At 40.3% G+C, this 13841-nt stretch overlaps 1 protein-coding gene across 4 annotated transcripts in view; it reads left to right on the top strand.

Moving 5' to 3' along the window:
- The window catches only part of sobpa (sine oculis binding protein homolog (Drosophila) a), a 37157-nt gene extending 24146 nt beyond the window's left edge, over nucleotides 1-13011 (top strand). For 2 of the 4 annotated variants that reach the window (XM_065296481.2, XM_065296482.2), the window contains 3 exons: nucleotides 1596-1679; nucleotides 7785-9848; nucleotides 10029-13011. In XM_065296481.2, coding sequence (XP_065152553.1) covers nucleotides 1596-1679; nucleotides 7785-9839 — 2139 coding nt within the window. In that variant the 3' untranslated portion in view covers nucleotides 9840-9848; nucleotides 10029-13011. The remainder of the gene's footprint in view (nucleotides 1-1595; nucleotides 1680-7784; nucleotides 9849-10028) is intronic. The other 2 variants (XM_065296484.2, XM_065296483.2) reach the window with 1 other exon arrangement.
- The last annotated feature ends 830 nt before the right edge of the window (nucleotides 13012-13841 follow it).

Genomic DNA, 13841 nt, shown 5'->3' with positions numbered 1-13841 from the left:
ACTGTGGGGCAGTCAGTAATGAGTATGGCTCGTAGACCCGGCCTTTGACGTCATGTTCATGATTCGGTGTTAACTTCTCAAATGTGGAATTTTAAATATATTTTTCAACTTGAAAGGACGCCAGTGGTTTCCAACTGGAAGCAATGGCATTTCTAGACCTTTAGTGTATTCACAGTGATGCGAAAGGCATGCACTGTAATAATGCTTTGTTTTTTGGCGCCGATTTTCTGTTTTCACATAATAATATTTGAAAAGGTGGTCCTTGTAATGTTTTTAGATATCATTGGTGGGCCATAAGTTGCAAAAGGTTGAGAACCCCTGTGCTAGCGACAGATGCTAGAGGCCGTAGCCTTTAGCCTCCTTGCTGGAGTGTACGACTCCCATACTGGACAGATCGACAGTTCAGATTCCTGCTTGGGGCGGGTGCAAGTATGACCAGTTACACATACAGTACATGCACGCATACATATGTGTGCTCATCCATGTCCTTGAAGAAGTACATTTTACATGGCCACGTGAAATACACAGTTGCGCAACTGTAGGTTGTGTGATGCCCAGATGGTGCCTGGCAGAGATGTGGCAGAAATGGCATATTACACACACACACAAACTCCAGCTTGGTGCATGTCTACAATATGGTTGCACAAAACTGTCGCACACACCACTGTCTAGCTTTTGGTTAACTTAGAAATAGACAGTTTAATATAAATATGGATTGGTGAGTGTGAACATAGCTGTTTTACAGTGTTTAGGCAATATAGACTGTATGTGTGTGAAATATGTGTGTGGTTTCTGCTCAGCGCACCAGCATGCCTCAAGTCATTAAGACTGCGGATAAGCCATGTGTACGTGTGTGAGAATGTGCCCTCATTAGTGCTATATGTAAATGAGTTGGCTCAAGTCCAGTGGGGTCATAGAAACTGCAACACAAAATAAAGACTAAAGATGGGTCAAGTGTGCGTGTGTGTGTGTATACTGTTTATAGTCAGTATTGGTGTATATATTGTATCCAATATAGGTCAGTGAGGTGTGAGTTATTATCAAGCTATAATTTAATGTGAAAATAAATTAAACACAATATGCCACATTTAATTTATTTCAGTGTCATCTATCTATCTATCTATCTATCTATCTATCTATCTATCTATCTATCTATCTATCTATCTATCTATCTATCTATCTATCTATCTATCTATCTATCTATCTATCTATAGTATCCGAGCTTCTTTCTTCTCTGTGTGGCTGTGTTTTTAGGCATTGTTTTCCTCTGTATGCCATTAAGTTCTTTAGAAAATTTCTAAATAATCAATTTTTTTTTATTCCGTTTTATATTACGAGATTTCAAGGTTTTCATGCATCTAGTATAAAACTGTTCCATGTTCCATTTTACTTTACTAATCCATAACCTTGTATTACACAATTAAAGCGCACACACATACATATTGTCTCTTTTCTGTCTGTGCAGGACAGCAAATGTTGTTGTTTTTTTCTCTCAATTTATCATTCCTTCTTTATTTTTTCTACATCTGTTATGTGTGTGTGTTTATTTTCAGTTTTGGTCATGCATAAAAAGGGACATTATGTTTTTCCTTTAGGCCAGAGAGGAGGAGGGCGTTCCACACCACAGCTTGTCCAAAGACACGCCCAGACTTGTGCTCAAGACAAACAGCGATGTGCTTGTAAGATATAAACATTTCAACATCCCAGAATTAAAGATTGCAAACAGAATATGCATATTAAATCTGCAGATTAGATTTTTTTTTAAATGGTGTGATGTCTTAAATCTTAATTTTTAAAATGTGGTGTGAGCAAAGATGATCATTCTAAGAAAACAAACTTTGACACGGATGCTTGCAAAAAAAAAAAAAAAACATGTCAGGGTCATATTGATATACCTATCTTTTTTGTGTTTTTGTTCAAGTATTTTGCACACCCCTTTTTTAGGATAAAAGTTTGATTTAATAATTTTTACATTACATTTATTTATTTACATTATTTAATATTATTTAAATTGTAAAGTATTTGTTTATTATGGTAATATTTGTGTGCTCAATTTAATTTATCCTGATTTTAATTTTAAAACATAATTTTTATCAAATCTCATGATACAGTATGACCCTGCATTGTTTTTTATGAGATTCACCCTTTTATAGTGTAATGTTATAAATCTGTTTCATCTTCTGTTGATTTAGCACTTAACACTGATTAAGACTTAGCTCTTGTCATATCACACCTGTACTGATAACTTTACCTTACTAGGTGGTGATAAGTTATTTTACTTATCTGGAAAAACTTTGTTTGAGGGACATTCCATTTTTCGTTTAAACATTGTCAGTCTGCATTGAATGTTATGTTTTCCACATGAATGGTCATATGTGTGTGTGTATGTGTGTGTGTATAAAATCAACATATGGTTGGTTGAGAACAGATGCATTCCAGGTCAGAGGGTGTGCATGATGGGAAAGAAAGGCATTAGCACAGAAACTTCCTCTCTTACACTGAGTTGGCAGCCGTACTCTTGCAGGTAATTACAGTAAAGGAGCGTAAAGCTACTCACAGCATGGTCACGGACGTTGGCTTAACGGCCACAGCAGAAGTAAATGACAGTAATTACCTCTCAACCATGTTAGAAAGAGAGAGCGCAAAATAGCAAATAAGGGTGAGTGAAAGATTAAGGGAAAGAGAGAAATAGTGGATTGAGAGAGAGAGAGCGCGAGTCCATTAGGGTAATGTGCAGTAAAATTTCTCTTAGAGAGCCGTGACTCGTTAAGTGGTCTCCATCTGTCTCGCTTTTTAAACTGAAGAAATATGAAAATCATTTATAATTAAGAATATTCAGGTATACCTTGAGTTGGTCTGCCCCTGATAACTGCTTCTTTAGAAAATCACACTTGTTGCGTTTTCATTTCAAATTGTGCCAATTACAATTGCTAATTGAAAATATGCCCTATGGAAAACATAAATTTTGCAAAAACCTTATGGCATATTGTATATGGCAAAAAAGGTTTTACACCTACACCTGATGTGTGTAAAAGATCATTACTTAAAGATGTAAAATTTGGCTTGTTCGATTTCATGCGGCGCTGCAAGAACAGACAGCCGGATGACGTCAAAGTTCCGCAAGAGTGATTTAAAAGCAAACTCCTCCGTTTGATTTCGAATCGCTCTTGTGGTACTTTGACATCATCCGGCTATCGATTCTTGCTGCGCCGCATGAAGTCGAACAAGCCTAATTTTACATCTTTAAGGAATGATCTTTTAAACACATCAGCCTTATAACTCCTCAGAAAGACCTTGTGTGGCGGCTTGAAAGTGTAAGGGGCTTTTCTGTCAATAGCAACAAAAACTTGCAAAAACAAGACATTAAAACAACAAATACAGTGCAAGCACACACTCATACAACTGGTACAGACTGTCAGCTCATTTCCCGTATAAAGTGCAAAAGACCACAAACTATGCGCAAAACTATTGAACTTCGACCGCGGGGTGAGCGCGAGCTGAGCTCCGCTGCGCTCGCGCTTTGCTCAACGCAACAACAAACCGCCCTCGCGCGGCGCAAGCCATTGAAATGAATGGGTTTCATAGCACAGCGCACACCGCGTCCTAGCTTTAAAAAAGCCGCTTTACCATAATCACGTCGTAATGTTGTTAACGGTCTATAGCCACACTTCACATTTAAGCTTACGTAATTTAAAACAACGCTAACTTACCTTTAAAATAGCTGAAGACGGTGTGTACGAACATTGAACTTCCTTAAAACAGTGTCCTGTAGATTTGTAAATTCGACCTCTAATCTCTGAGTTTGAGCCAGTCTGTGTTTGCATGATGAAGCAGGCGGTGCTGTTTCATTCTAAATGTTCTAATATCCATATTTTACACGATCCATAAAATGCCGCGAAAAAACACGTTGCTAGTATCAAGTCACAAATATGCTAAAGACTTAAGACGGGTGAGACGCGGCAATACATCCAAACAGAGAAACTGGTCTATTTTAATTAAAGAAAACATATATCAACTATATTTTCCTCATTTGATTACATTACAAGTCATGAAACATTCAATGTTTAATTTATTTTAATTATTCTTGATATATATTAAATTAATAAAAAACTTTGTAGGGGGGCACAACGACCTGTTTGGGGGGGCACTGCCCGCGAATGCCCCCCCTTGACGCCGGCCCTGTACTTAAGGTAAGGTATGATAGGCTGAAGATATAGTCTGTTTTTTACGTGTACACAAACATATGCACACAGTCAACTGTAAGCGTATGCACAACTTGCGCGTACAATGTACGTGTGGTTTCAAAAATCTGGCTGTTTCTCAATATGCGTTTTCTTTAGCAATCTTGCGTCCTTGTGTTCTCGCTTTACGTCCCCATTAACCATCAAAGTTCAATTCCAATTCTCAAGAACACAAGTACAGAGGACACATGAAAATGCTTAGATGTGTAAAAATACTCTTGATATCGAGGATGCATCGAATGCAGACTTGCGCGCTGAAATATGGGGAGGTCAGGTGACCAACAGGACGATCGCACACATCTCAATTCTCACAAGTGCGTTTTGTGTTCTCATGACCTTCTGAGTTCGTTCTTCCAAGGTCACCTGGCAAGACTGATCTCCACGAGAACGCATGTCCATTCTTTGCGTTCTTGGAATTGAGAAACAGCCTCTGGCCGTTTCTCAATGTCAAGGATACTTCCTTGGCAGGACTAGTTCTTTCAAGTCACTTCCTTCAGAGGCTAGGCGAGGCTCCTCTTAAGCATTCGGAGAACACGTAAATGGAACAGGCTAGCAAGTGCACGTCATTGCGTCAATGAAAGGTGTGCTTTCGGCGCTGCGCGCATAGGATTGTGGGTGATTTCAGCGTGCGAAGATTGCAAAGGATACACATATGTATCCTTTCCTGTATATGGGATATTTCTCGAACGAAGGACTAAGTCCTTGGTTGAAATTCCGAGGATCCTCGACATTGGAACAGTCCTTCAACGGACTGTCTGTGCGCATGCACCCCTACACATATAAAAAAAGTGTACTTTAGTTTGGCCTTTAGTCTAGATTTAAAGAGTGTCAGAGTCCCGTGTCAGGAAGGCTGTTCCACAGTTTAGGTGCCAGGTGGGAAAAATCTGCTTTTTTAGATTTAGCCAATTCAAGTAATGCATGTTAATTGGATTAGATTAATGATTTGTTAATATAAATATCTACATTTCTTTAAAACAGGATACATTTAATTAAGGAGCATGAATTAATTGTGCATGATGATACAACTCGTTATTAGAGAATATATCATAAAAGGGCTTGGAAATAGACTTGTTTCTATATGTTACTAATATGTTACAATGTGTGTTTATACATGTGCTTTATGTGAGCTTGTTAAACTTCAGCTCCTGTCTCTCTCTCTTTCCCTCTCTCTCTTTCTCTCTCTCTTTCTCTCTGTGTGATAAATGTCCATCATTGGTGGTACAAGAGTATGATTAATGACTTCATTATCATGTTTGAAACTCTGGCTTTGGCAGTCGAATCACCAGCCTTTCAAAAAAACTCTGGTTCTGCGGTCCACTCGCCAGGCCTGAAGCAAATCCTGTTCAGATTCTGATTTAAATAATCTTTATTGGCCTTATAATCAAAGGTTTACTGCCAAAACAACAGAAAACAGTACACACATGGACACACACACGACAGGTATGGCAGAGTGTATGTTTTAGCTTTCCCTTATGTTATATTTTGCAAGATGAAGGAAATATTTGTGCCTAATTTGTGTATAATTCTGGCATTGATTTATGAAATGTTGTTCTAGTTTTATTTCAGTTTAGCCAGGTCCTTAAAGGGGACAGAGAATAAAAAAACATTTTTACCTTGTCTTTGTTGAATAATTGTAGTCTACCCGCATTCACGAACATACAAAAAGTCATGTTAAACATGCTAAACATCTCAGTCTCATAGAAATTCCTCTTTTAGAAATGTCAGCCAGAAAACTGCCCAATCTGAAAAACTGACGCTTATGACATCACAGGCATCTCACTGCCCCTCCACTTTAAAATAATTGGCTAAATTTTTTGAGTGGCAGCAAAGTCAGCCAATCAGTAATGAGATTGCAAGTTAAGCCAGTAGGGGAGCCAAATAGGTGCAAAACCACTTGTTTAAAATCCCCCACCCTAATAGAGCTATCTGAGAGAGGTTTTTAGGAAGCTTCTAAGGCATTACAGACCCAAACAAAAAAAATGTTGTCTACATGTCACATCACAGAACAAGGATAAATACCCCATTCAATCATTCTATGTCACCTTTAATGTCCTGATAAAGTGCCTAAATATTTTAATGAAGTCATTGGTATTCCTTCCAGAGTGAACTTTTTTCTATGTAAATATTAGGTTTATTATAGCTAGATTGCTATACCTAGACTTTAGTCTTAAGTACGTCAGATCACTGTGTTCTGCATCCTCCTCTGCCCCGCAAAACAGAGGAATTACTTACAGCATTTTTGGGCATGTTTACATGTTACACGATTTGCATAATTCCTTTTTTTAAATGGAGCATTAAACACAGACAGTGTTAACACCATCAGCAGGTGGAATTGATTCACAGTAAAGCACAGTGCAGGTCAGTCTGTTCTACCTGTTTTTCTCTATGCCAAGCTGATGTTTGCAAATTACTTGCTATATGTTCTATGCCCACCATGCCTGAGGCAAAGATTTCTCTGTTTGCACTCAAATACTTCAACTGACCATCTGTGTAGAGATTGACAGCATCCTCAACTCAAAAACAGACAAACAAAACTATCCTGACAGAAGAGTGACAGAGAAAGAAAGAAATGATCTGTCATTTAATAGTAATAGAAATGTCTTTATTTATCTTTCCATTTTTGGCCTATCCATCCATCTATTATAGTAATTTACTATATTTTGTGTTCCCTCTCCTTGTCAGTGCTGTCTCACATTTATACTATGTCTGTCTGGCAGTTTTAAGGCTCTTGTTCCTGTTTGTTGCATCCTGTTGTCACTGTCTAACTCTGTAAGCGTCACCTGTGGTGCCACAGATAAACTCACTCACATACTCAGAAACCACATGCATAATTGCCGCTTGAAGGAAAAACCTTTTAGTAGTGGCTGTCAGAGTTTGACCCTGCAGCTTGCCTTGGGCAGCTGACTCCAGACATTTTATAATGAGTGTGGGAGAGTAAGGATCCATGAGTTAGAAAGACAGTGTGTTAGGTAAGGTTAAGAAGCAGGAAATACAAAAATAATTTTGTAACTTGATCAGCACTGAAGGAAAAATTCTGCACTGGGTCAAAAAAAGGACAAACCCAGCCGTTAGGTTAGACCCAACAATGGGTTAAAAAAAATTTATTTGTGTGTTTGTGTGTGTGTGTGTGTTTGTGTGTGTGTGTGAGTGTTTGTGAGAGAGAGAGAAAGAGAGGGAGAGAATAATGATGATGCAAAAAAGTTGACACCTGCATTGAGAGGATCTGTGTTTGGCTGTGAAAGCTGAAAGCTTGAGTTAATTTAATATTTCATGACATAACCACATTTCTCTTCAGTGTCTAAATGTGTAAGTTGTTGTGTTTAATGCCACATTCACCTTATAATCTTACATTGATTTGACATTTTGCAAACACACTCTTTACATGCTACCTATCATCAGGCTCACAAGTCAAAATGAAAGATAGGCATACTCTTCCTATTATGTTGTAGTCTATGTTAAAATTATTATTTAACAAAGATGAAATCTCTCAAATATGTAGTTTATGTTGTTCACGTGTGTGTTTTGCGGTTGTTGGTGTTACAGGTCTGTGATTGGTGCAAACACATCCGGCACACTAAGGAATACCTAGATTTTGGTGCGGGGGAAAGGCGGCTTCAGTTCTGCAGTGCAAAGTGTCTAAACCAATATAAGATGGATATATTCTATAAAGAGACTCAGGCTGCGCTACCAGGGGGATTCTGTAACCCACCTCTCCCAGCCAATGATACTAAATCTGAAAGTGGAGCAGGTGTACAGCTTCTAACACCTGAGTCATGGAGCTCACCTCTGAACGAGCTCCGCGGTCGCAAGGCACCATCACCAGGGGGCATCACCTCTGTAGCCGGACCCTCTGGATCCACATCAGGGTCACCATCTGAAACTGGAACGGTGTGTTCATCTTCGTCTTCGTCATCATCATCCTCATCATCATCTACGAAAATCCCCACACCACGGCCACACGAGAGCCCTGTGTTACCTCCCCCTCCCCCACCGCACTTAGCTGGTTTACACCCAGCTCTGGGTATGCCACCCGGCAGCCCACCGATGGTCATGACTCCACGTGGTCCGGTTCCTCTTCCTCTCTTTATGGAGCATCAGATGATGCAGCATATTCGCCCTCCATTCTTACGCCCCCCAGGCCCCAACAGTCCTCATTCCAATCCCATAATACCTGGAATCGGGCCACCACTCCCTCCTAGAACTTTGGGACCTCCATCAAGCCCCATGCACCGCTCACTGCTCTCTCCCCAGATGCACCCGTCCTCCACTCCAACCCTTTCTGGAAATCCTCCAGGTATGATGCATCCTCACTCTGGTACCCACATGCCATCTTTGCCTTTCCCCCCAGTTAACATGATGCCAACTGGACCCATCCCTGTACCACCCATTATGAACATAGGCATGCCTTCTCTTGCCCCATTAGTGCCACCACCAACATTATTAGTGCCCTATCCGGTGATTGTGCCATTACCAGTACCAATACCCATACCGGTACCCATACCATTCAGTCCCCATGCATCACGTGATCGACCAGGAAATGACGGAACGCTTCCGAATGCCTCAAATGAGCACAGTGACTCAAGAGTACCACCCTCGTTTTCTCCTAGCCCCTCTAGAGAGAAGGGGAGGGATTTTCAGCAGGCCCCACCCACCTCAGATACACTCTCACCAGGCTTTTCCAAACAGACAGAGCAGAGCAGGACAAACATGGTGGATCTGATGGTTAAAACGGAAACCCCCGGAAACTTAAACTCTGGACACTCCCACAAAGACACACTAGCAGATGGAGTGATTGACCTAACGACCAATCGCCGCTCACGGCAACAGCTAGTGATCCAGAGAGCTGTAACCTGTGTTCAGGTAAAAGCAGAGCCTGGGATAAGCCCACCACCTGTAGTTTCACAACTGGGTGAGGCTGAGGTGGATGGGGCGTCCAATTCTAGCACAGAGGATAATCACAGAGACAGTAATTCTAAAAGCCCATTGGCTAGTATGGCATTGCCTTGTGCTGATCCTTCCTACTGCAGTGGCACTCCCCCTCTTTCTCAGCCAATTACATGCATCACTAAAACTGTCCCTGGCAACAACACCACAGCTAAAACCGAGCCTGGCTCTGCTACGCCCTGCAATGTAATTGTCAATGGGAGTTGTAATGTGCCATCTGCAGAGGGTTCGTTTAGGACATCTCCGTTAGAACATCGACCTCTCGTGGACCCCTGTCGCAGGTCAGCCACAGTGTGCGACGACCCCACTGGGGTAGATCTAGAAGGTGAGGACCTGAAAGAAAACAGTTGCCTGGCCACAGAAAGAGACTCAGCAGTTAAAAGAAGTACAAATGACCAGTCTGCCATTACAACAGGAACTGGTGAGGACAAATCACAAAGTCCTGACGATGCTCCATCTGGTGAGGACCATGCCTACGCCCTGCCTATAATGCCCAAACCTGGCTGTGTCATTCAGCCTGTGCCGAAACCTGCTGACAAAACCACTGCCATCCTGCCATGTGGCTTGACAGCCCCATTAACAGGAACAGTGGCTATGGAAATGGAGCCTCCGCTAAAGAGAAGGTGTCTGCGTATCCGCAATCAAAACAAGTGAAACAGATTGGTGAGAATCAAGCCCTTATCTTTTGTATAGAAATTATGTATTAAAAAGCTATTACAAAGGTTATTATAATAAATGCATTGTAAGTCACTTTGGATAAAAGCATCTGCCAAATGCATGTAAATGGTGTGAAATTGTTTATGTGTTTAGTTGCAAAGTATAAATACTTCTTCTCTCTCATAGATGTTAACATCTCACCAAAGGGATAAAGAGTATTACACTGCAGCAGAGACCTTCAGCTGTCCACAAACTACACTCAATCAAGATGTCAACCATGTTCCTCTACACTTCCTAAACCCACACACATGCATTGTATGCACATATCACCCAGATTGGGCAGCAATCTGCTTTGTCTCCGCCCCTTTGGCTAAACAAAAAATGACAAAAGTGTCATTCAGGAAAGTAGATTGGCTTTGATGTTTGACCTTTAGTTGTGATGTTGAGGCAAGAGATATTTCCCATCCTCTCCACTAGACACCACATCCATGACTAGCTGAGGACTCCACTCCTATTGTATGGCAGTGGTATTACAGTGCTGAAGACTACAGTGTATATATGGATTTCCAAGATCTAATACAAACCCAGAGCAGCTCGAAAGATCTGAATACTCTTTCGCTCAAATCTTTCCCTCTCTTTCTCTATTCCCTGACTAAGTGTATCAGTATCTGCAACACCAGCAAAACACTCTGTACCCTTTTTTAACTTCTTTCAGTCTATCTCTCCTTTCTGAGGGAGAGGTGTTCAGCAACTGGACACCAAAACGACAGGAAGAGGAACGGGTCACTTCATAAGTGGGCAAAAGAGTGAGCAAACTTCAGTTTTATCTCAAAGATGAAGCTGTAAAGGATGGACACCTGACACAAAAACAGAAGACAAGTCTGCATTACTGGACGACGGTGGACTTGTTTATCTGCCTATACTTGTGCAATGAACAATTCACTCATTTGATAACAGGGTACAGACCTCAAAAATCATTTAGGCCAACTGTTAAAATGGCTGACAGCCTTGCGGCCATTGGCTTGGAGACTGTTCCACCCGCATGGCTAAAATGGCAAGCTGATATTCTCATAGTTATGATGGCACATTGCATAACTCAATGAATAGTTGGTCCAACACTGCTGGTGGGTTGTGTACTGTACACATTGCTCTTATAGATCAGATTGCTAGAGGGAAACCATCGTCCGGATGGGCATTTGGTTTTTTTTATCTCATCATATATATATGATGAATCGTTTTTAGCATGGTGCTCTTGGTCAAGTTTTAAATGAGAAAGATCTCTCTTGGGTTTTCTATCAGTGAACAATCAAAACCAGTTGAGTGACTTTGGTTTGGTCAGCGGTGAGATAGTGTCAGAGGTGCATTCATGAGGTTTGTTTTTATTCTGTTGCTTTTTTGCCAAATCCTAATCAGTGCTAAATTACATTCATCACATCCTTTCCTGCTACGGCGACTGAAAGCGGTTTCATTCACATTTCCAAGGTGCCTCAGTGTAGAGTTCACTTACACAGGATGCCAAGAACATTTTAATGAAAGGTAGACTTGGTTGGTAAAGTGGTCGAAGAGCCAAAATGATATCGGTTACAAAGAGTACTGTAGGAGTCAAATGCATGGTTAGCAACTGTATGCATCTGTTTTTTGTTTTACTGAACTGAAGGAGAAAATTTTTAAAACCCAGTCTGAGTGTGTGGGAGAATGTGTGTCAAATTTCTTTAGTAACTTTGGCCAAAAATAGTTCAATTTCACAAAACGTTCAAGTTTGCTCAAGCTGTTTTGGACAAAAAGTAGAGTGTCAAAATTTTGGTCAAAACGCCCTTCATGAAAAGAGGAAGTGAAACTCAAAGTGAAACTTCCTGAAAGCAGTTTATTTCAATTGTGTATTTTTGTTTCTTCACCTCACCAGCAGAGTGAGTGGCCATTATTGACCCACCTTTACCATGTTTTCCTCTCTCTCTCTCTCTCTCTCTCTCTCTCTCTCTCTCTCTCTCTCTCTCTCTCTCTCTCTCTCTCTCTCTCTCTCTCTCTCTCTCTCTCTCTCTCTCTCTCTCTCTCTCTCTCGCTCTCTCTCTTTCCTATGCTCCTGGGTGATATACAAAGAGCATTGAAGTGCTACCCTATTCCTCTGTGGGATTCAGTTTCGCAGCGGTATTTTTTTTCAATGGTAGACTCAGAGGTCTAACGAGTAGGGACTGGATTTCTCTCTTGGGTTCATATGTGTCTGGGTCTCATTCTAGTGTCAGATTTATGCACACACATTCCTATGTCAGATATATTTTGTCAGTGCTGATATGGTTGGCTGACCCTACTTCTGGATAGAAGTGTAGAGAACTGATTGATATAAAGGGCAAAATATCATATGCTCTGTGTTTGGTGCACATTGTGTTTATGTTTGGGGGCAGATTAAAGGAATAGTTTACCCAAAATATTAAAATTCTCTTATAATTTACTCTCATGCCATCTCAGATTCATGTGACTTATATTCATAAGCGTAGAATATTGAATATTTTTTTATCTGTTGTGCATCAGAAGACATTTATTAACCCACTGGAGTTTGGATTACTTTAATGATGGACGGATGTGCTTTTAGAAGCTTGACCCCTCAGAGAAATAACATGATGGCATTTTAACACAAAACTCTTTGTTTGTGTTTAAAGGACAAGTTCGGTATTTTAGACTTAAAGCCCTGTTTTCAGATTGGTTTTGACTGAAATTTCGACATTTGCGGCTGCCCTGAGAATTTTCGCGTGTTTGTGTTTCACCTCACACCTCTACAATGGGTTTAATGGTGCACTGGAACAATCCTTCCTAAAATGCATTAAACTTTCGTTTACAAAGACGTGAAACTCACCGAGTGGTCAGGGGTGTTCACTGATATGCTCACACAAAAATCGCTGCAAAAGACGCATTCCAACAGGTTTTATCGTAGATTTTACCAACTCCATTGACTTGTATTAGATGTCCTATGAGGTATGGTATTTGTTTCTATTCTTGCAATTGGCAATGGCGGATTAGCGCCACCACCTGGGCTGGAGTGTCTATTATTCAAGCTCTAAGCGGAAGAATGTACGGGTGTGAGGCGTTTGGAAAAATAGGTCCACAAGTTAACAACGAATGCTAAAACAGCTGTTGGAATGCGTCTTTTGCAGCGATTTTTGTGTGAGCATATCAGTGAACACCCCTGACCACTCAGTGAGTTTCACGTCTTTGTAAACAAAAGTTTAATGCATTTTAGGAAGGATTGTTCCAGTGCACCATTAAACCCATTGTAGAGGTGTGAGGGGAAACACAAACACGCGAAAATTCTCAGGGCAGCCGCAAATGTCGAAATTTCAGTCAAAACCATTCTATTTCACCATAAACAATCTGAAAACAGGGCTTTAAGTCTAAAATACCGAACTTGTCCTTTAACTGAAGACATGGAGACATATAAATTTGGGATGGCATGAGGGTGAGTAAATTATGAGAAGTTTCATATTTAGGTTAACTTTTCCCAGCAAGCAAGATTAACTATAGATCCAATATAGTCTGGCTATAACTGACTTCGGAATAACTGACTTTTAGCCAGAATAAACGTGAATTTGGTTACATCTCGTTTTTGCCAAAATAACTTGATAACTTGCAAGATGTATTATAGTCCATTACTGTATGTAAGCAAAGTCAATAGTGATAACAAGGAGTTTGATTTCATTTATTTATTTTATTTAATTTATTTTTAGGTTATAGTTAGATATCTATTAATTTCTCACTGACAGCTTAAATTTTGCCTTGTTTAAAGGCTAGACCTCTGGGCTGTGTTTGGACGACTTTTAAATGCAAACGTGCTTGCTGGGATCCTTTAAGAGCTGCATGGGAGAAACACTTCAACAAAGTTGAGATCTGAGATTCTTGTCTACAAAGTGCTCTTAAACACACTTGGTTAAAAAGAGATTTTTTTCTCTAAATCTAAGTTACTATTAAGGTAATACATCTAATATATCGTGATATGAATTGTCTCATCCT

This window comes from Paramisgurnus dabryanus, chromosome 20 (genome assembly GCF_030506205.2).
Source record: "Paramisgurnus dabryanus chromosome 20, PD_genome_1.1, whole genome shotgun sequence".
In the NCBI taxonomy this organism is placed as follows: Eukaryota; Metazoa; Chordata; class Actinopteri; order Cypriniformes; family Cobitidae; genus Paramisgurnus; species Paramisgurnus dabryanus.
Note: the sequence above shows the minus strand (reverse complement) of the source record. Positions and strands in the feature narration are given on the sequence as shown.